The sequence below is a fragment of the Mustela erminea genome, chromosome 15, assembly GCF_009829155.1.
Source record: "Mustela erminea isolate mMusErm1 chromosome 15, mMusErm1.Pri, whole genome shotgun sequence".
NCBI lineage: Eukaryota > Metazoa > Chordata > Mammalia > Carnivora > Mustelidae > Mustela > Mustela erminea.
Window position 1 is genome coordinate 85,920,845 of NC_045628.1, and position 24,220 is coordinate 85,945,064.

The following is a 24,220-nucleotide window of genomic DNA, read 5'->3' on the forward strand; positions in this document are numbered from 1 at the left end:
GAAACCCAGACTGTGCCCTTTAGCAGAGCCCTTGGTGATGCTGAGTTCAAGGATGCCCACTATCAGCCTACATTATTAGGACATGTCTCCTTTCTCAGTGAAACTTGCTCGGGTGGCCTCCTATGCCCTGGGCTTCTCCTTATCTCCAGAAAACACCCCTGACTCATCTCTGATCCTTGTACCAGGTCATTGTTTTCTCCTTTTCTCTCTACTTCCAAATTCCTACTAACAGAACAACTTCTTCAGAACACTTATCTTCCTATCACCCCAAATCCATTCTCCAGTGCCACAGCAGTGATCCTTCTTCTTTCAATGGCAGACACACACAGCCACCTAGAACCTTGTGGTAGGCAAATGTCCAGGGTGAGCCAGATCTGCACTGTGTCTGGGCCCTGATCCTCTGCCTCTCCAAACCTGATGAAACATTGAGGCCCTGAAGACAGTCATAGCCAACATGATGGTGGCCAAGAGAAGGCTCTGCTCTCTGACCAGAGGTCTAGGCTGGGAAGAGAGGCCCAGGCTCGGTTCCAGCAGGGCTCACACCATTTTTGTGACCATGGTGAATGCTTTCATGTCCCTGGGCCTCATTTCACACTTATGTAAAGCCAAGCTGATGCTTTCTCAGCTCTCTTCTGGCATTCAAAGCAGATGGTTGACATTATTGTACCAACAAATACACTTCCTTTCTGCCTTTCCCTCCAGCCTACAGAATGGAAATTCATACAGATAGCAACAGAGTAGGAAAGACTGGTTAGCAAATGGACTTTTCCTTCTGCTGCCTGGTTTCTGCAGCCAGGATGCCTGAGTCCTTAGCAGGTAGAGGCTGCCCTTCCATCCCAGCCCTTCTCTGAGCTGGACTTACACTCTGGTCGCTGTCTCCTGTCTCACTCTTCACACTGAGGATCAGCTGTCTGCTGGAACCCCAGGCCAGGGCAAGCTGGGGGGCCCTGGCCAGACACTGGGCATCGCAGAGCTCTTCAGCTGAGATATACTCCTGGCACTGGCAGCTGTGGGAGAGAAGAAGATGGTAGGTCTGCTCTGATGGATATGGAGGAGCTGCACACCCCTGATACCTTTATGCTAGTAGAGGCCCCTTCAGAAGGATATGAGGTGTGTATGCTTCCTAAGCAGTGACTATAATTTGAATGGAGGTCCATGATGACTCATTAAAATGCACTCTCCTAGTCGCTGCTTCTGTACCAGCCTAGGCATCTCCCAAAATGGGATCAATGTCTGGGACAAATCTTAGTTTACAGGCTTAGAATTTTTGTTTTGGGTTCCCTGCTGAGGCGAGAGTGAAGCGAGAGAATGCTGTTTAGCCCGGAATACTCTATTTGGTGGGCCTCCCAGCACAGTGGCTCCCCAGCTCTGCATGCTGGGGAACTCTGGTCCACAAGTCAGGTGGAAGGCTGGAATGTCAGATAAAATTGGAATCCTTCTTGGCTTGGTATCTAGTCAGGGGCACTCCTAGCAGTTGGCTCAGGGACCTGGGGTGTTGAGCTCACTCTGCTTTGCTGCCAGGACCTCCTCAGCTCTGGGCTGCTTGACCTGACTGTTGTTGGCCTAGCTCTCCATCTTGGGAAATGCTAACAGGGAAGCTTCTGGAAGGATCTTGTATTTGGCTCAGTCTCCCATCAGGGCTGGGTCCTGCCCAACTTTTCCAGATGGGTTCTCTGGGGACAGTCAGAACCTTTCAGGTGATGGTGGATTCATTTTGTTTTCAGCAGCTTTTCATTACTCACATGCCCAGTTCAGCACTGAGCTCTCCACCCACTGGGTGACAGAAGGAGGAGCAGTCATGCAGTTGTGGGGTCACACACTTGCGGGTGGCAGCCAGGCGAACTTCTCCAGCCCAGCATCGCTCTGCCACCTGTGGGAGGTGTAAGAGAAGAGTCCTGGCTCTGGTACCCCCTGCAGGTCAAGGATTGGGGCACTCTCTGCATCAAAGAAAATTTCAGAGACACAGTGGGGCCTCTGGAGAAACAGTCTCCTCTGCGAGGTTACTTAGTCAGTTCCTAAGACTGGGATTAGGCTTGAGGATAGAGGGGACCCACATAAGTAAGAGAAAACAAGTTTGCTGACTGAGGGAGATGTTTGGGAGGTTTAGTTTTGGGGATACTTGATCCTTTATATTGAGCGCTGAAGATCTGTTGGTCTCTGGTAGGGAGAAATGTGTCTTACCATACGATCCTTCTGAGGTCTTCTCATTTGTATAGGAGGTAATCCACCCAGCACAATGGACTGAACATTAACCAGACAGCCAATAAAAAGTGGCTGGCATGCTATCTCTCCTCAGTCTTCAAGCCTTCCTTTCTTGAGGCCAAGGTGTTACCTGGGGCTGACAATCTTCATCACCGTTGCTCTCCTCACTTTCCAGGCCCCTTTTGCTATAGGACTCATGTCCTGCCTGGCAGATGCAGGAACCATCTGACTTCTGGAAGACCCTGTTCAGGCCCCGACACATGCAGCTGGAGGCACCTGGGGATAGAGGAGTCCCATAGCCCATCACACACACCTAAGAGTGAGCCAGAGACATGGGTAAACTCTCTGTCCCTGTCCAAAGGGAGTTTGTGATCTAGATGGGGAGACCAGATATTCACATTTACCAAAGTACTGACCTTAGAAGTCTTTGTGGGGACTGAATGAGATCTTTTGACTCAATGATTCTCAACCCTGACTTTGCATTATATAATTTACCTAGAGAGTACTTGAACATCAACATTTTTTAAAAGCTTCTCAGATGAATCTAATGCAAAGTCAAAATGTTGATGTTCAAGTACTCTCTAGGTAAATTATATATAAACCTCTGAGGTGAAGCCAGAACACCTACTTTTTAAGTGTCTTGAGGGCTTTAATGTGTAGCTGTGGCTGAGAATTATGGATGTAGTTGAAAGCACTTGACACATTATGGAATGGAAAGTGTTGTTCCTATTCTCCCACAAAGCCATGGGGGACCATTTCTGAAGGACTGGCACAGACCTCCATCTCTAGAAAATAGAGAGAGCTACAGAGATTAAAGGCCTCTCAAGGAGCTTGAAGGATGGTCTGGACTGGATGGCAGAGCCAAGAGAACAGGGATTCCCAGCAGAGAAGAAGGTGATGAGTGGGAAAGGTTCAGATTTTATTTGGGAGACTAACAGAGTCTAGGTGATTGTTCTTCTAGGAGAGCCAGCTGGGGGAGAGGTAGAGATTGGGACCTTGTAGTTGTCTAGGATTCACTGCAATTCCAGTTTGTTCGCCCCTGTTGGAACTGTCATCTGCTCAGGGAGAATAAAAGAGTCATTTAAAGTTTAGCCCTTACCTGCTCCTGCAGATAATCACTTACATGTATGGTACATAGTAACCAAAAGAACTCAGCAGAGCTTGTTGAATGGATTGAGAGTTGACAACTTTTGCTAATATGGTCATATTCTTTCCCCAAATGAATTTAGGGACCATTAACAAGAAGAATAATTATTTCTACTATGGAGAAGAAAGGTAATTACTCAATAATGAAATGACACACAGAACTTTCATGAGTCAGGTTCTAGATGGTGAAGCCCTCTCTAATATCGTGAACTCCAATAAATTTTTTGGCTTATCTAGACCAGGTCTCTGCTGAGACCCTGGGAGTCTTCCATATCTCATTGTCCAAAGCACTGTGTAAGCCTGTGGTTACACAGGGGAGCCTTGGGGATTTTAGAACTCAACCTTTTTTTGATCTGTACCACTCTGCTTTTACATTTTTTCATATTAATTTTCTAAATGTGAAATATTTTGAAAAAGTATTATGTTGCTAAAGAATACTTTGAACAAAGGTCTGAACTCTTGGTCTGGCATACATGACTGTAGAAATAATCACAGATCTATATTAAAAGAATCATTGTTTAATATCTTCCCCCAAACATCTCAACCCAAAAAGATTTTACTTATCTTCAAGTTCCTGTTTAAATACAACCTTTTTATATAACAGCTAACTGAACATAATAAATAAAATAAAATGTGTATAAAATTATAAAAAATAAAATAAAAACTTTCCAAGGAATATTACTCAGACATCAAAAAGAATGAAATCTTGCCATTTGCAATGATGTGTATGGAGCTAGAGTGTATTATGCTAAGCAAAATAAGTCAGAGAAATATAAATACCATATGATTTCAGTCATATGAGGAATTTAAGAAAGGAAACAGATGAACACAAGGGAAGGAAGAAAAGAAAAGAAAGAGAGGCAAACTGTAAGAGACTCTTCACTATAGAGAGCAAACTGAGGGTTGATAGAGGGGAGGTGGGTAGATTACTAAATGGGTCATGAGTACTAAGAAGGGCACTTGTTGTATGTCAGTGAGGAATCACTAAATTCTACTCCTGAAACCAATATTATACCATATGTTAACTAAGTAGAATTTAATAAAAACTTGAAGCAAACAAACAAAAATGTATATGATGTATCTACTTCAGAGGACTTTTTTTTTGAGACTCTGGATAAGATGGAATCCTCTATTTCAAGCATCTAGAGTACCACTGGAAGTACCTGAGGGCAATAGAAGGTATTAGTTCCTTTCCTCACTTTACTTTTCCAAAATTGACAAAATAAATGTCTTTCCTGACAATGATTTTCATTTCTACCTTTATGCACATCTGCTCTTTCAACCTCAGGAACTTCCCCTCAACTCAGTTCACAGTTTACTGTTTCTGTTTTCTGATGTGAGTTGCCCCTATTGTATTAGAGAAACCAAGCATATTCATGAAATTAACTTTTCAGAAAGAGGCATAAAAGTCAAAGGCAATCTAGAAATTTTGTTTTAATATGTTTTGTAATGGCTAGAAAATATTGCTTGGGTTGCTGCAAATGGCATGATAAACTTTCCATTGTTTTATTTATTTATTTATTTAAAGATTTTATTTATTTATTTGACAGAGAGAGATCACAAGTAGGCAGAGAGGCAGGCAGAGAGAGAAAGGAGGAAACAGGCTCTCCGTGGAGCAGAGACCCCGATGCGGGGCTTGATCCCAGGACCCTGGGATCAGGGTCCTCTTCGAAGGCAGAGGCTTTAACCCACTGAGCCACCCAGGCGCGCCCCCCCATTGTTTGTTTTAAATAAACATGCATCAAGCCTCAAAAAAAAAAAAAAAAAAGATTATGGGGCGCCTGGGTGGCTCAGTGGGTTAAAGCCTCTGCCTTCAGCTCAGGTCATGATCTGAGGGTCCTGGGATCGAGCCCCATATCGGGCTTTCTGCTCAGCGGGGAGTCTGCTTCCTCCTCTCTCTCTGCCTGCTTCTCTGCCTACTTGTAATCTCTGTCTGTCAAATAAATAAATAAAATCTTAAAAAAAAAATTACAACCTTCCCATAAGTCTCCCTGATCCTTCAATTTCTTCCTGTATTGAACCATCCAGACTTCTTTGTTTTTTTTTTTTTTTTTTTTCTTGTGGCACTTGATGCTTCTGCCAATTTGTTATATATTCTTTTCTTTCTTCCTATTGCACTTGTCTTCATATCTTTCATAGTGTCTTTGTCGCACTAACAACAATAGTTGGAGGTTTAGTGTTTGTGAACTAACCTCTAAAATAAATGAACTAAAAACCTCCCCATTTCATCCCAAAAGGGAAAGAGGCAGTTTATAAAAGTGTGCATAAGTTTTTCTACCTTTGGCAATAGCAGAATACCTTACTTTAGGTCTATCTTCCTATGACATAACTAGAAAGACCAGGAAAATATAAAAAAAACCATCTATTTGAAGGCATGAAGAACTTAACTGAAAACTTATGGTGAAAAAAATCTTGGAGACAATGGAAATTCAGAGGGGTGAGCCCCACATTTGGCACCACATTTTTCTGAAAGGCATTTACCTCTTCAAAAGTGCCATTGGGAGGCTGAAGCATAGCTTCAGGATGTCTTATAAGGGCAAGAGGACAAAAATTGGGCACACCAAGAATAAGTGTCTCTGGTAAACATCACAAGCTTTTAGGTTGGACAACTGAAGGGCTGCAACCTAGAATGGATTGGCTGTAAGGAAACTACATTTCTCAAAACCTGGAGCCTAGCACTAATTTTCTGAATGCCTGGTGAACTGAGGTGATTTATTCCTACTACAGAAAGAAAGTAATTCTTTTGTGGAGGAAGAAAACAACATCCAGAATTTCTCCACAATTTTCACTCACAATGTGTAGTGTTCAATAAAAACAAAACAAAACAAAATGGGAGAAAAGATGGCGGGGAAGTAGGAGGAGGCGCCCATTCAACCTGCTCCCTAAAGTGAGCTGATTACCTTCCAAAGATCTCCAATCACCCACGGAATCAGCCTGAGATCAGAATTATACATGTCTGGATCTCTACTGGAGCAGAAGACGCCAGTGGGCAGGTAAAGCGGAGTGGGAAAGTCAGACTGATATCGGAAGATAAACAAAAGGGGGAGGGAGCCACCAGAGGCGACCCGTTGGAAAGTAATATCCCAATATGAGAGTGCCCTGACCCTGGAGACCAGCATTAACTCGAGAGTCTGGTAGAAAGCACCCAAAAAGAGCAAAGGATCACCGCGGGGGGGGGGGGGGGGCGGAGCAGGAATGGGGTGTTAGGGTCAGGGGCTTAAGTCCCCAGACCCAGGACAGACACCCCTGGCGCATAGCCAGAGAAAGTGCAGCAGAGAAACCAGGTCTCGGTCCCTGAACCACCAGCGCGCCTGAGAGTGCCTGGCACCCATCTCCCCTTAGGGGCTGGGAGCCTGGCCAGCCAACAGAAGCACAGCCTTTTTGCAGTACCCATGCAAGTGCCCTGCTGTGCCATCAGAGTCCGAGTCGTGCCTGTGCCCTCCCCTGAGAGAGGTGCACACAAATGCCAGCCGGGTCCTCTCGGACCTGAAAGACCGGGCACTCCCAGCCCGGGCCAGCGGGAAAATCTCAGTGTGCGATCCTGCAGTCTGGAGCTGCCCAGACAGCTGCCGCTGCCATGGTTTTGGGTACAAGCAAAAAATCCTGAGTCCCCAGGGACCGCGACTGGGAACCTGCTCTGCCAGCGGCCAAGGGGGGATTTATTTGGGCTCTGCAGCCTGACTGAGGCTTCTCTCTGAGAGGGAGGTCAGGGTGGTTTGCTTTCCTCTAAACCTACAAAACCCAGCAAAAGCGGTCAAGGCGCGAGAGAAAAACAAAAGTGAACAAATATAAAAACCTCCAGAGAACAAAAGCCTGAAAAAAACAGTTTCCTCAAAGCCCACCCCCTGGGGGGGGGGGAGGACTTAGCTGAGAGAACTTCAGGGACTGAAAACCCACGTGGCAGGCCCCTCCCCCAGAAAACCAACGGGGAAAGGAAAAAAAAAAAAAGATGACAAGAGAACAACCACCACTACTTCATAGGACAATTTTTATTATTAATTCAATCCCATTATTCTGGCTCATTTTTTTATATAGTTAATTTCTTATTATTATATAGATTTTTTTAACCTATTCACTTGTCACAGTGAGATGTCCAGTACATCAAATTCCATAATAACCTTCTAACCTGAACTTTTTGATACATACACCTGTGTTTTCCTTTTGAATTTCTGTTTTTTAAATTTCTTTTTTTTTAATTTTAGTTTAGTTTAGTTTATTCCTTTTTTAAATTTTTATTTTCTAATATTCATATAGAGTTAAGCTTCAAGGTAATCCCCTTTCCCCAATCAATGCCACCCCTATAGGTAAACCAATTCCTAATCCCCCCTTATCTTAGGAAAGTTGAGTCCATTAACAAAGATATCAAGATACATCCAGGAAGAATCAAAACAACCTTCCTCACCCACACTGAGAATTTACAACCACTCTCCCATCCTTTTCTTCCACCAGGATTTCTGTGTTTTTGTGTTTGTCCTGATAGTATATAAATCTTACACTCAGGGTTCTTTTTGACGAGGTTCTTCCTTTATTTGCATATATATATATGCAAATATATATATATTATTTCTTTTCTCTTGTCATATACTAATATCAGTCTTTTTGTTTATCTGTGTCTGTTTGTATACTTCATAAATCTTAACTTGGGGCCCATTTGGGCTAAACCTTCTCTTTTAACTCACCTTTCTTTCCTGTCTCTTTCCCTCTCTCTTTTTTTCTTCTCCTTCTCTTTTTCCTCTCATTTGGGTGGGAAGCCCTGATTGCTCAGAAGCATTTCAGGGTGCACCTTGACTGCACCACAGTCGATTCACCCAGCTACACCAGTTCAGCCATCTCTCACCAAAATGACTAGGAGGAGGAATGCCCAACAGAAGAAAAATACAGAGGATGGCTCTGCAACAGAGCTAATGGCTATCAACATAGACAATATGTCGGAAAGAGAATTCAGGCTAACAATTATCCAAGCAAGAGCTAGGTTGGAGAAAGCCATGGGTGACCAAACGGAATTGATTAGGGCCGAACTGAAAACGACCAGAGAACATGTTTTCAATATTAGGGAAGAACTGAAATCTACCAGGGATGAGCTTCACAATGCTCTCAATGAGTTCCAATCTCTCAAAGCTAGAGTAACTGAGGCAGAAGATAGAATTAGTGATCTGGAGGACAAAGAGATAGAGAGAAAGGATCAGGAGGAAGCCTGGAACAAACAGCTTAGAAGCCACGAAAACAGAATCAGGGAAATAAATGATGCCATGAAACATTCCAATGTCAGAATTATTGGAATCTCTGAAGGGGAGGAGAAAGAAAGAATTCTAGAAGATATAGTGGAACAAGTTCTTCATGAAAATTTTCCAAATCTCATGAATGGAACCAGCGTTTATGTACTAGAGGCCGAAAGGTTTCCCCCCAAGATTACAGATTCTTGAAAGTCCTAGAGACACCTAATAGCAAGAATGAAGAATTATAATTGTAGGCAGAACCTCTCGAAAGCAGCTAGGACAAAGAAGATCCTTACGTAGAGAGGAAAGCCCATCTGAATAACATCAGACCTGTCCACAGAGACCTGGCAAGCCAGAAAGGGCTGGCAAAATATATTCAGGGCACTGAATGAGAAGAACATGCAGCCAAGAATACTTTATCCAGCAAGACTGACATTCAAAATGGATAGAGAGATAAAGAGTTTCCAAGACCGGCAAGGCTTAAAAGACTATGCAACCACCAAGCCGATACTGCAGGAAATATTAAGGGGGCTTCTTTAAAGGAGGAAAAAGCCCAAGAATAGCATTGAACAGAAATATAGAGACAATCTACAGAAAGAAAGACTTCAAAGGTAACACGATGTCAATAAAAACGTATCTATCAATAATCACCCTCAATGTGAATGGCCTAAATGTGGCCATAAAACGGCACAGGGTTGCAGACTAGATAAAATGAGAGGATCCATCCATATGTTGTCTACAAGAGACCCATTTTGAACCCAAAGATACACCCAGACTGAAAGTGAAGGGATGGAGAAGCATCTTTCATGCCAATGGGCCTCAAAAAAAGGCTGGGGTAGCAATTCTCCTATCAGACAAATTAGATTTTAAACTAAAGACTGTAGTCAGAGATCCAGAAGGACACTACATCATTCTTTTCTTTTTAAATTTTTTATTTTTTATAAACATATATTTTTATCCCTAGGGGTACAGATCTGTGAATCGCCAGGTTTACACACTTCACAGCACTCACCAAAGCACATACCCTCCCCAATGTCCCAACCCCCCTTCCCCCAGCAACCCTCAGTTTGTTTTGTGAGATTAAGAGTCACTTATGGTTTGTCTCCCTCCCAATCCCATCTTGTTTCATTTATTCTTCTCCTACCCACTTAAGCCCCCATTTTGCATCACCACTTCCTCATATCAGGGAGATCATATGAGAGTTGTCTTTCTCTGCTTGACTTATTTCGCTAAGCATGATATGCTCTAGTTCCATCCATGTTGTTGCAAATGGCAAGATTTCATTACTTTTGATGGCTACATAGTATTCCATTGTGTATATATACCACATCTTCCTTATCCATTCATCTGTTGATGGACATCTAGGTTCTTTCCATAGTTTGGCTATTGTGGACATTGTTGCTATAAACATTCGGGTGCACGTGCCCCTTTGGATCACTACGTTTGTATCTTTAGGGTAAATACCCAGTAGTGCAATTGCTGGGTCATAGGGCAGTTCTATTTTCAACATTTTGAGGAACCTCCATGCTGTTTTCCAGAGTGGCTGCACCAGCTTGCATTCCCACCAACAGTGTAGGAGGGTTCCCCTTTCTCCGCATCCTCGCCAGCATCTGTCATTTCCTGACTTGTTGATTTTAGCCATTCTGACTGGTGTGAGGTGATATCTCATTGTTGTTTTGATTTGTATTTCCCTGATGCCGAGTGATATGGAGCACTTTTTCATGTGTCTGTTGGCCATCTGGATGTCTTCTTTGCAGAAATGTCTGTTCATGTCCTCTGCCCATTTCTTGATTGGATAATTTGTTCTTTGGGTGTTGAGTTTGCTAAGTTCTTTATAGATTTTGGACACTAGTCCTTTATCTGATATGCCGTTTGCAAATATTTTCACCCATTCTGTCAGTTGTCTTTTGATTTTGTTAACTGTTTCCTTTGCTGTGCAAAAACTTTTGATCTTGATGAAATCCCAATAGTTCATTTTTGCCCTTGCTTCCCTTGCCTTTGGCGATGTTCCTAGGAAGATGTTGCTGCGGCTGAGGTCAAAGAGGTTGCTGCCTGTGTTCTCCTCAAGGGTTTTGATGGATTCCTTTCGCACATTGAGGTCCTTCATCCATTTTGAGTCTATTTTCATGTGTGGTGTAAGGAAATGGTCCAATTTCATTTTTCTGCATGTGGCTGTACAATTTTCCCAACACCATTTATTGAAGAGGCTGTCTTTTTTCCATTGGACATTCTTTCCTGCTTTGTCGAAGATTAGTTGACCATAGAGTTGAGGGTCTATTTCTGGGCTCTCTATTCTGTTCCATTGATCTATGTGTCTGTTTTTGTGCCAGTACCATGCTGTCTTGATGATGACAGCTTTGTAATAGAGCTTGAAGTCCAGAATTGTGATGCCACCAACTTTGGCTTTCTTTTTCAGTATACCTTTGGCTATTCGAGGTCTTTTCTGGTTCCATATAAATTTTAGAATTATTTGTTCCATTTCTTTGAAAAAGATGGATGGTACTTTGATCGGAATTGCATTAAATGTGTAGATTGCTTTAGGTAGCATAGACATTTTCACAATATTTATTCTTCCAATCCATAAGCATGGAACAGATTTCCATTTCTTTGTGTCTTCCTCAATTTCTTTCATGGGTACTTTATAGTTTTCTGAATATAGATTCTGCGCCTCTTTGGTTAGGTTTATTCCTAGGTATCTTATGGTTTGGGGTGCAATTGTAAATGAGATTGACTCCATAATTTCTCTTTCTTCTGTCTTGTTGTTGGTGTAGAGAAATGCAACTGATTTGTGTGCATTGATTTTATATCCTCAGACTTTACTGAATTCCTGTACAAGTTCTATCAGTTTTGGAGTGGAGGCTTTTGGGTTTTCCACATATAGTATCATATCATCTGCGAAGAGTGCTAATTTGACTTCTTCTTTGCCAATTTGGATGCCTTTAATTTCCTTTTGTTGTCTGATTGCTGAGGCTAGGACTTCTAGTACTATGTTGAATAGCAGTGGTGATAATGGACATCTCTGCCATGTTCCTGACCTTAGCGAAAAAGCTTTCAGTTTTTCTCCATTGAGAATGATATTTGCAGTGGGTTTTTCATAGATGGCTTTGATGATATGAGGTATGTACCCTCTATCCCTACACTTTGAAGAGTTTTGATCAGGAAGGGATGCTGTACTTTGTCAAATGCTTTTTCAGCATCTATTGAGAGTATCATATGGTTCTTGTTTTTTCTTTTATTGATGTGTTGTATCACATTGACTGATTTGCAGATGTTGAACCAACCTTGAAGCCCTGGAATAAATCCCACTTGGTCGTGGTGAATAATCCTTTTAATGTACTGTTGGATCCTATTGGCTAGTATTTTGGTGAGAATTTTCGCATCTGTGTTCATCAAGGATATTGGTCTATAGCTCTCTTTTTTGATGGGATCCTTGTCTGGTTTTGGGATCAAGGTGATGCTGGCCTCATAAAATGAGTTTGGAAGTTTTCCTTCCATTTCTATTTTTTGGAATAGTTTCAGGAGAATAGGAATTAGTTCTTCTTTAAATGTTTGGTAGACTTCCCCCGGGAAGCCATCTGGCCCTGGGCTTTTGTTTGTTTGGAGATTTTTGATGACTGTTTCAATCTCCTTACTGGTTATGGGTCTGTTCAGGCTTTCTATTTCTTCCTGGTTCAGTTGTGGTAGTTTATATGTTTCTAGGAATGCATCCATTTCTTCCAGATTGTCAAATTTGTTGGTGTAGAGTTGCTCATAGTATGTTCTTATAATAGTTTGTATTTCTTTGGTGATAGTTGTGATCTCTCTTCTTTCATTCATGATTTTATTTATTTGGGTCCTTTCTCTTTTCTTTTTGATAAGTCTGGCCAGGGGTTTATCAATTTTATTAATTCTTTCAACGAACCAGCTCCTAGTTTCGTTGATTTGTTCTGTTGTTTTTTTTGGTTTCTATTTCATTGATTTCTGCTCCGATCTTTATGATTTCTCTTCTCCTGCTGGGTTTAGGATTTCTTTCTTGTTCTTTCTCCAGCTCCTTTAGGTGTAGGGTTAGGTTGTGTACCTGAGACCTTTCTTGTTTCTTGAGAAAGGCTTGTACTGCTATATATTTTCCTCTCAACACTGCCTTTGTTGTGTCCCACAGATTTTGAACCATTGTATTTTCATTATCATTTGTTTCCATGATTTTTTTCAATTCTTCTTTAATTTCCCGGTTGACCCATTCATTCTTTAGAAGGATGCTGTTTAGTCTCCATGTATTTGGGTTCTTTCCAAACTTCCTCTTGTGGTTGAGTTCTAGCTTCAGAGTATTTGTGGTCTGAAAATAGGCAGGGAATGATCCTAATCTTTTGATGCCGGTTGAGTCCTAATTTAGGACCGAGGATGTGATCTATTCTGGAGAATGTTCCATGTGTACTAGAGAAGAATGTATATTCTGTTGCTTTGGGATGAAATGTTCTGAATATATCTGTGATGTCCATCTGGTCCAGTGTGTCACTTAAGGCCTTTATTTCCTTGATCTTTTGCTTGGATGATCTGTCCATTTCAGTGAGGGGAGTGTTAAAATCCCCTACTATTATTGTATTATTGTTGATGTGTTTCTTTGATTTTGTTATTAATTGGTTTATATAGTTGGCTGCTCCCACGTTGGGGGCATAGATATTTAAAATTTTTTAATCTTCTTGTTGGACAGACCCTTTGAGTATGATATAGTGTCCTTCCTCATCTCTTATTATAGTCTTTGGCTTAAAATCTAATTGATCTGATATAAGATTGCCACTCCTGCCCTCTTCTGATGTCTATTAACATGGTAAATTCTTTTCCACCCCCTCACTTTAAATCTGGAGGTGTCTTTGGGCTTAAAATGAGTTTCTTGGAGGCAACATATAGATGGGTTTTGTTTTTTTATCCATTCTGATACCGTGTCTTTTGATTGGGGCATTTATCCCATTAACATTCAGGGTAACTATTGAGAGATATGAATTTAGTGCCATTGTATTGCCTGTAAGGTGACTGTTACTGTATATTGTTTATGTTCCTTTCTGATCTACCACTTACAGGCTCTCTCTTTGCTTAGAGGACCCCTTTCAATATTTCCTGTAGAGCTGGTTTGGTGTTTGCAAATTCTTTCAGTTTTTGTTTGTCCTGGAAGCTTTTAATCTCTCCTTCTATTTTCAATGATAGCCTAGCTGGATATCGTGTTCTTGGCTGCATGTTTTTCTCATTTAGTGCTCTGAAAATATCATGCCAGCTCTTTCTGGCCTGCCAGGTCTCTGTGGATAAGTCAGCTGCCAATCTAATATTTTTACCATTGTATGTTACAGACTTCTTTTCCCGGGCTTCTTTCAGGATTTTCTCTTTGTCACTAAGACTTGTAAATTTTACTGTTAGGTGATGGGGTGTGGGCCTATTCTTATTGATTTTGAGGGGTGTTCTCTGAACCTCCTGAATTTTGATGCTCATTCCCTTTGCCATATTGGGGAAATTCTCCCCAATAATTCTCTCCAGTATACCTTCTGCTCCCCTCTCTCTTTCTTCTTCTTCTGGAATCCCAATTATTCTAATGTTGTTTTGTCTTATGGTGTCACTTATCTCTCGAATTCTCCCCTCGTGGTCCAGTAGCTGTTTGTCCCTCTTTTGCTCAGCTTCTTTATTCTCTGTCATTTGGTCTTCTATATCACTAATTCTTTCTTCTGCCTCATTTATCCTAGCAGTGAGAGCCTCCATTTTTGATTGCACCTCATTAATAGCTTTTTTGATTTCAACTTGGTTAGATATTAGTTCTTTTATTTCTCCAGAAAGGGCTTTTATATCTCCCGAGAGGGTTTCTCTAATATCTTCCATGCCTTTTTGAGCCCGGCTAGAACCTTGAGAATTGTCATTCTGAACTCTAGATCTGACATATTACCAATGTCTGTATTGATTAGGTCCCTAGCTTTCGGTACTGCCTCTTGTTCTTTTTTTCTTTGGTGAATTTTTCCGCCTTGTCATTTTGTCCAGATAAGAGTATATGAAGGAGCAAGTAAAATATTATAAGGGTGACAACAACCCCAGGAAAATATGCTTTAACCAAATCAGAAGAGATCCCAAATCGTGAGGGGGGAAAAAGGGGATAAAAAGAGGTTCAAAAAGAAAGAAAGAAAAAAAAGAAAAAAAAAGAATTAAAAAAAAGAAAAAGAATAAAGAAAAATATAAAAAAGAAAAAATATATATTTTAGACAAACTAGTTTAAAAACGTTAAAAAAGAAAAGGGTAAAAGTTAAAAGAAATTTTTAGCATAAGAAGAGAAAAAAAATGAAAAAGAAAAAAATTAAATTAACTGCAAGACTAAAAAAATCACAGGGAGAAAGCCCTGATTTCCGTGCTTTGCTTTGTCCTCCTCTGAAATTCTGCTGCTCTCCTTGGTATTGAAACCGCACTCCTTGGTAGGTGAACTTGTTCTTGGCTGGATTTCTTGTTGATCTTCTGGGGGAGGGGCCTGTTGTAGTGATTCTCAAGTGTCTTTGCCCCAGGCAGATTTTCACCGCCCTTACCGGGGATCCGGGCTGAGTAATCCGCTCGGGTTTGCTTTCAGAAGCTTTTGTTCCATGAGCACTTTCCGTAGAGTTCCGAAGGACGGGAATACAAATGGCGGCCTCCTTCTCTGGCCCGGAGGAGCCGAGAGCCCGGTGCCCCACTCCTCAGTGCGCCCTAAGAGAACAGTGCCCAGTAACTCCCGTCTGCCTGACCTCCGGCTGCGCTCTGAGCTCACCGAGCTTGCGACCAGTTCAAGGTAACCCCGAGCTGGGATCTTACTGTCAGCTCTGTCTCTGTAGCCGGTTTTCCAGTTCCAATACCCGCAAGACCTGCGACACTCAGACACCCCCGATCCTTCTGTGACCCTGTGGGACCTGAGGCCACGCTGACCCTGCGTGGGCTTCACCCCGGTTTAGCCTCTGGAGCAATGTCCCTCAGCGGAACAGACTTTTAAAAGTCCTGATTTTGTGCTCCGTTGCTCCACTGCTTGCTGGGAGCCAGCCCCTCCCCCCGGGGTCTATCTTCCCGTCGCATTGGATTCACTTCTCCGCCAGTCCTACCTTTCAGAAAGTGCTTGTTTTTCTGTTTCCAGAATTGCTGTTCTTCTTCTCTTCGATCTGCCGATGGATTTGCAGGTATTTGCAATCTTTAGATAAGCTATCTGGCTGATCTCCTGCTAGCTGAAGTAGTCTCAGCCTGCTACTTCTCCACCATCTTGACTCCTCCCCCCACACTACATCATTCTTAAAGGGACTATCCACCAAGATGATCTAACAATTGTAAATATCTATGCCCCCAATATGGGAGCAGCCAATTACATAAGAAAACTGTTAATCAAGATAAAGAGTCATATTGATATGGATACACTAATCATTGGAGATCTTAACATGCCTGTCTCAGAAATAGACAGATCATCGAAGCAGAAAATCAATAAAGAAACAAGAGCATTGAATGACACATTGGACCAGATGGACCTCATAGATATATACAGAACATTCCACCCTAAAACAACAGAATACTCATTCTTCTCAAGTGCACATGGAACTTCTCCAGAATAGACCACATACTGGGTCACAAATCAGGACTCAACCGATATCAAAAGACCGAGATTATTTCCTGCACATTCTCAGATCACAATGCTTTGAAACTGGAGCTCAATCACAAGGAAAATTCCAAAGGAACTCAAACACCTGGAAACTAAAGACCACCTTGCTTAAGAATGCTTGGATCAACCAGGAGATCAAGGAAGAACTGAAACAATTCATGGAAACCAATGAGAATGAAGACACTTCGATCCAAAACCTATGGGATACAGCAAAGGCGGTCCTAAGGGGGAAATACATAGTCATCCAAGCCTCCCTCAAAAAAATAGAAAAATCCAGAACACAGCAGCTGTCTCTATACCTTAAAGAACTGGAGAATCAACAACCAATCAAACCAACTCCACACATAAGAAGGGAAATAATCAAGATTAGAGCTCAGATCAATGAGGTAGAAACCAGAAATACAGTAGAACGTATCAATGAAACTAGAAGCTGGTTTTTTGAAAGAATCAATAAGATCGATAAACCATTGGCCACACTAATCCAAAAGAAAAGAGAGAAAGCTCAAATACATAAAATTATGAATGAAAAGGAAGAGATCACAACGAACACCAAGGAAGTAGAAACAATCATCAGAAGTTATTATCAACAGTTATATGCCAATAAGCTAAGCAACCTAGATGAAATGGATGCATTCCTGGAAAACTATAAACTCCCAAAATTGAATCAGGAAGAAATTGACAACCTGAATAGACCAATATCTAGTAACGAGATAGAAGCAGTGATCAAAAACCTCCCAAAAAACAAGAGCCCAAGACCTGATGTATTCCCCGTAGAATTCTACCAAACTTTCAAAGAAGAAATAACACCTATTCTTTTGAAGCTGTGTCAAAAAATTGAAGCAGAAGGAAAACTTCCTGACTCTTTCTATGAAGCCAGCATTACCCTGATCCCCAAACCAGGAAAAGACCCTACCAAAATGGAGAATTTCAGACAATATCACTGATGAATATGGATGCTAAGATTCTCAACAAGATCCTAGCCAACAGGATCCAACAGCACATTAAAAAGATTATCCACCATGACCAGGTGGGATTCATCCCTGGGCTACAAGGATGGTTCAACATTCGCAAATCAATCAATGTGATAGAACAAATTAATAAGAGAAGAGAGAAGAACCACATGGTCCTCTAAATTGATGCAGAAAAAGCATTTGACAAAATCCAGTGTCCGTTCCTGATGAAAACGCTTCAAAGTATAGGGATAGAGGGAACATTCCTGAACTTCATCAAATCTATCTATGAAAGACCCACAGCAAATATCATCCTCAATGGGAAAAAACTTGCAGCCTTCCCGTTGAGATCAGGAACACGACAAGGATGCCCACTTTCACCACTCTTTTTCAACATAGTATTAGAAGTCCTAGCAACAGCAATCAGTCAACAAAGGGAAATAAAAGGTATCCAAATTGGCAATGAAGAAGTCAAACTCTCTCTATTCACAGATGGCATGATTCTTTATATAGAAAACCCAAAAGACTCCACCCCCAAACTACTAGAATTCATACAGCAATTCAGCAAAGTGGCAGGATACAAAGTCAATGTACAGAAATCAGTGGCTTTCTTATACACTAACAATGAAAATACAGAAAGGGAAATTAGAGAATTGATTCCATTGACTATAGCACCAAGAACCATAAGACCTGGGAATAAACCTAACCAAAGAGGTAAAGGATCTGTACTCAAGGAATTACAGAACACTCATGAAAGAAATTGAAGAAGACACAAAAAGATGGAAGACCATTCCATGCTCTTGGATCGGAAGAATAAACATTGTTAAAACATCTATACTTCCTAGAGAAATCTATACTTTTAATGCTATTCCGATCAAAATTCCACTGGTATTCTTCAAAGAGCTGGAGCAAATAATCCAAAAATTTGTATGGAATCAGAAGAGATCCCGAATCGCTAAGGAAATGTTGAAAAACAAAAATAAAACTGGGGGCATCACGTTACCTGATTTCAAGCTTTACTACAAAGCTGTGATCACCAAGACAGCATGGTACTGGCATAAAAACAGACACATAGACCAGTGGAACAGAGTAGAGAGCCCAGATATGTACCCTCAACTCTATGGGCAAATAATCTTCAACAAAACAGGAAAAAATATACAGTGGAAAAAAGACAGTCTCTTCAATAAATGGTGCTGGGAAAACTGGGCAACTATATGTAGAAGAATGAAACTCGACCATTCTCTTACACCGTACACAAAGATAAACTCAAAATGGATAAAAGTCCTCAATGTGAGACAGGAATCCATCAGAATCCTAGAGGAGAACATAAGCAGTAATCTCTTCGATATCAGCCACAGCAACTTCTTTCAAGATATGTCTCCAAAGGCAAAGGAAACAAAATCGAAGATGAACTTTTGGGACTTCATCAAAATCAAAAGCTTCTGCACAGCCAAGGAAACAGTCAAGAAAACAAAGAGGCAACCTACGGAATGGGAGAAGATATTTGCAAATGACAGTACAGACAAAAGGTTGATATCCAGGATTTATAATGAACTCCTCAAACTCAACACACACAAAACAGACAATCATATCAAAAAATGGGCAGAAGATATGGACAGACCCTTCTTCAATGAAGACATACAAATGGCTATCAGACACATGAAAAAATATTCATCATCACTAGCCATCAGGGAGATTCAAATTAAAACCACATTGAGATATCACCTTACACCAGTTAGAATGGCCAAAATTTACAAGACAGCAAACAACATGTGTTGGAGAGGATGTGGAGAAAGGGGAACCCTCTTCCACTGTTGTTGGGAATGCAAGTTGGTGCAGCCTCTTTGGAGAACAGTGTGGAGATTCCTCAAGAAATTAAAAATAGAACTTCCCTATGACCCTGCCATTGCACTCTTGGGTATTTACCCCAAAGATCCAGATGTCATGAAAAGAAGGGCCATCTGTACCCCAATGTTTATAGAAGCAATGGCCACGGTCGCCAAACTGTGGAAAGAACCAAGGTGCCCTTCAACGGATGAATGGATAAGGAAGATGTGGTCCATATACACTATGGAGTATTATGCCTCCATTAGAAAGGACGAATACCCAACTTTTGTAGCAACATGGACGGGACTGGAAGAGATTATGCTGAGTGAAATAAGTCAAGCAGAGAGAGTCAATTATCATATGGTTTCACTTATTTGTGGAGCATAACAAAAAGCATGGAGGACATGGGGAGTTAGAATGGGGTTGGGGTAAATTGGAAGGGGAGGTGAATCATGAGAGACTATGGACTCTGAAAAATAATCTGAGGCGTTTGAAGTGGTAGGGGGGTGGGAGATTGGGGTACCAGGTGGTGGGTATTATAGAGGGCACGGATTGCATGGGGCACTGGGTGTGGTGAAAAAAATAATGATACTGTTATGCTGAAAATAAATAAATGAAATCAAAACAAAACAAAACAAATAAAATAAATAAAACAAAAACCAGACATGCAAAAAAAGCAAGAATTTTTAAGAAATCGAAGGAGAAAGAAAACAACAACATCCAAAACCCCAGACACTAGTTATGGGTTCATATGAGATCCAAATATTGGAGTTTTAAGCCATGCCAAGTACTTTAAACTGCGATTAGTATGTTTGATAAATCAAAGGACAAGATCAGAGGAAAATTTCAACAGGGAATTATAAAAGACTAATATAAATTCCAGGTCCGAAGGATTCAATAGCGAAACATCAAATATTGATAGATGTGTTTAATTGCAGATTGTATGGAGCTGAAGAAAATAGGCCTGAAAAAGCTATCCAGATTGAATCTCAGAAAGAGAAAATAAAAAATGAAAAATGCATAAAATAATGCAAGAGACATGTGTATGGTAAAAAAGAGATAACATGTAATTGAAGAGTCAAGACGAAAGAAGGGTGTAGAGCAGAAAAAATTTTAAAAACATAATGGCTGAGAATTTCACAGACTTGATGAAATGCTAAAGAAACTCAAAGAAGATTTAAAAAAAAAAGGAAAACTATAGGAAGAGAACTAGAGTTATATTCCTCAAAACTGAAGACAATGAGGATATCTTAAAAGTACCAGGGGAAAATGATATTTAACTCCTAAGAGCAAATATAAGACTTATGTAACACTTCTCAACAAAAATAACAAAAGGCAGAGGCCATGGAAGTATATCCTTGAAATTCTAAAAGTAAACAACTATCAAGCTAGATTCTCTGCTTTGCTAAAATATGTTTCAAGGATAAGCTGAAAAAGGAAATTTTAGAAAAACAAAACTTTGGAAGACGAAATTTTAAAAACCTAGCAGAATTTGCAATAACTTCAAAAAATATTAAAACTTGAAGGTATCTTAGAGATTTTGTGGGTTCGATTCTAGACCACTGCAGTAAATCCAAGATTGCAATAAAACAATGTAAAAACATAAATACAGCAATTCAAATGAATTTTTTGGTTTCCCAGTACATATAACATTTATGTTTGTACTATACTGTAGTCTATTAAGTGTTAATAGCATTATGTCCAAAAAAACAACATATAAGCCTTAATTAAAAATACTTCATTGCTAAAAGATGCTAATCAAATCTGAGCTTTCAGCAGGTTATAATCACTGATCACAGATCATGACAAATACAGTGTTAAAGAAGAAGTATGAAATATTGAGAGAATTACCAAAACTTGATCCAGAGACATGAAGCAAGCAAATGCTGTTGGAAATATGACATCATTCATCTTGCTCTATGAAGGGTTGCTACAACCTTCAATTTGTAAAAAATGTGGTATCCATGAAACTCAGTAAAGAGAAACACAATAAAATAAGGTATCCCTGTACCTAGTAATAAAGCTAACAAGATGTATATAAGGGCTCTACCCAGAAATAAAAATAAGACAAAAATCTTGAAAGAGTAAAGATGACGTAAATAAAAGGAAAGTTAAGCCGTGTTTAAGGACTAGAAGACTCAATATAATAAAGATGCCATTTCTCTCCAAAAGGGTTTGTTGTTTCTAAGTAATCCAAAAAAATTCCAGCAAGTATCTTTGTGGATATTATCTGATTGTATAGAAATCAAGGACCACAAGAGCTAACACAATCTTAAAAAGAACAAAGTTGGAAGACATAGACTATTGATATTAAGGTTATTATAAAATTACGGTGATTAGGGGACGCTTAGGTGGCTCAGTTGGTTAAGCCGCTGCCTTCGGCTCAGCTTATGATCCCGGGGTCCTGGAATCGAGTTCTGCATCAGGCTCCTTGCTCGGCAGGGAGCCTGCTTCTCTAGCTGCCTCTGCCTGCCTCTCTGCCTGCTTGTGTGTACTCTCTCTGGCAAATAAATAAAATCTTAAAAAAAAAAAAAAACTATGGTGATGAGGACAATGATAGGAAAAAGATTCAATGGACGGAATAGAGATTCATAAACATAGAGATTCAATGAGATGTTTGATTAATGACAAACATGAGTGATCTTTCAATAAACGTGCCATGCTGACTGGATATCTGTTTGGGAAAAATGAATTTTGACCCTTAACTCATACCTTATGCAATAAATCAGCAAAACTTTTAGAAAATAAAATGGGAGACTATATTAACTGGAGTGAGACTTCTTGTAGAAGTTGAGAAGGCTAATCCGAACATAAGCCTGAAGAAAATGTTGACTTATTTCAAAATTTGACCTAGAGGTGACCAAGGCCTATGTTATGGATTCATATTTATTCCCCCAAATTCTTATGTTGAAGTCTGAACTCCCACTACCTCAGAATGCAACTGTATTTGGGGATGAGGCCTTTAAAAATGTGATTAAATTAAAATGAGGCCATTAGGCTGGCCCCAATCCAGTCTGACTGGTGTATTAGTAAGAGGAAATTTGGACACATGAGAGAGATACCAGGGATGCCTGCACACTGAGGAAAGCCCTTACAAGGACAGAAAGAGGGCAGTCATATGAAAGCAAAGGAGAGTGATCTCAAAAGAAGCCAAATCCGCCAACTCCTTAATGTTGGACTTCTAGTCTCCAAAACTAAGAGAAAATAGAATTTTATTGTTTAAACCATCAAGTCTGTGTATTTTTGTCATGCAGCCCAAGAAGACTAATACATCCCCAAGTTTCTATGTGACAGAGAATGCTTGCAATAATTTCAGCCTGAAAAAAATTTAATTAGTGTGACCTAAGGGTCATCTCACCACAAAAATTATCACGTACTCATAGAAGGTATAGCTTTAATTCTTTCATGATCATTCCAAGATAAAACAGTTAAAAATGGGGGCACCTGGGTAGTTCAGTGGGTTAAAGCCTCTGCCTTCGGCTCAGGTCATGATCCCAATGTCCTGGGATTGAGCCCCACATCAGGCTATCTGCTCCGCAGAGAGCCTACTTCCTCCTCTATCTTTCTGCCTGCCTCTCTGCCTACTTGTGATCTCTGTCTGCCAAGTAAATAAATAAAATCATTTAAAAAAACAGTTTAAAATGTATTTCTCAATAACTAAAGCAACTGGCTGTACTAGGTGGTTATGTACAAGCCAGTGGAACGCAATTTAGATAACACAACCATTGGGACCTGCTTCATTCAGCTCTCGACCTCCAAGTTCTGGGGTGAGGGTTGGTCACTGGATTCAGAGCTTGGTCACCTAAGAGATAGAAGGCCTTAAGCAGAGACAAGAAATGATGATAGAATCCCTGGAAACCTCAAGTCACACCATTTGAAGGTGGCATGGCATGGTGGTTAAGAGCAGGAATGTTGAAGTCAGCTAGACTGGGTTCACATCCTGGTTCTGCCACTAATTCTCTGACCATGGACAAGTTATTTAAACTCTCTGCACTTTAGTTGGTGTGTTTATAAAGCAAGGATGATAGTAACTGTGACTATTTCAGAGAGTTGGTGGATCACTAGGATGGATATTAGGCGGCACTTGCAACAGTAGAGGGCATACACAGTGGGTGCTCATATCATTGGAGATCTGGGGTCAGCCCTCATCAGGGAGCAGGACTGGAGGGAGCCCCCATTGAGGCTACATACCTATGATTTGAACAACTTAAATCGCCTGCTGCTGGTTATTTTCCTGCTTGCTCTGTGGACCACGCACAAGTGGTTTGCACAGCAAAAACCAGGAGGAGACCACCTCTGAAATGAAGCGAGGTGAAGGGGATCAACAAGGAACCAGTGACCACAGCTGAGTCCTGGGTTTATGTCTCCGTGCCTGATCCTGCTGCACAGGTTCTGAGCCAGGGGTGGATGTGAGAGAACTGTGTGTGGCTGCTGCCACCTTTAAGAGCTTATTGCAGCATCAGAACCTCTCCCGCTGCCTCAGTGCAAGGTTCTGGCTCCTCCATTAGTCGAGTCATCTGGGGCAAGTTGCTGGACATCTCTGAGCTTGTTTCCTCACATTCACTCAAGGCACAAACTCATTTTATCCACGCATATACACTATGCCTGTGCTGTGGGAGTCATGGGGTCACCCATTCTCTCACATACTGCAGCTTTCATAAAACAATTAAATCTGGTGGCAGTGAGGTTTTCTGAAACCTTACACTCTTGATCCTCAAAACTTCAGAGGACAGGAGAAATGGTGTATTTGGAGGCCATATCTGGAGACAAGGGTGATTAACGAGTTTGTCAGGGAGAGCATAAACGGAGACTCACCGGGTGGAGAGAAAGCAGAGCTCCCACAGGGGAGGCAGCCAGCCTGGCCAGGTTGGGCACTGAAGGAGCCTGCAGGGCATGGCAGGCACTCTCCAGCTGCCCCTGCCTGGCTGCTGTTTCTAAACGTTCCCAATGGGCAGGGCCTTGGGCTGTGAGTCCCAGCAGGACAGTAGTGCCCCACTGGGCAGGGGTGGCTGTGGTAACTCTCTGTACCTGGAGGGATATAGAAGGGGAAATTCTGAGCCATGGACTCTAGCTGAGGTGCAGACTGAGAAATGGCAGAGTCTGAGGGAAGAATGACTTGCTGGTAGGATTCAAGTGGGGAAGGGAGTGGGAGGGGAGATAGCAAAGCAAATACTGATCAGGGAGGAATCTAGATTGTGAGTTAGTAGAGTCTCTGTGCTTTCTTGTATTTACCCTCCCACCCCCCAAGCAACAATACCCTTGGT

General features: G+C 41.2%; 1 protein-coding gene across 4 annotated transcripts in view; it reads right to left on the bottom strand.

Annotated features, from left to right (window-relative positions):
• LOC116573922 (SCO-spondin-like) overlaps positions 1–24,220 on the bottom strand; it is a 182,532-nt gene that overhangs the window by 24,662 nt on the left and 133,650 nt on the right. For all 4 annotated transcript variants that reach the window (XM_032314335.1, XM_032314332.1, XM_032314333.1 and 1 more), the window contains 4 exons: positions 23,772–23,984; positions 2,333–2,478; positions 1,743–1,870; positions 863–1,007 (listed from right to left, as the gene is read on the bottom strand). In XM_032314335.1, coding sequence (XP_032170226.1) covers positions 863–1,007; positions 1,743–1,870; positions 2,333–2,478; positions 23,772–23,984 — 632 coding nt within the window. The remainder of the gene's footprint in view (positions 1–862; positions 1,008–1,742; positions 1,871–2,332; positions 2,479–23,771; positions 23,985–24,220) is intronic.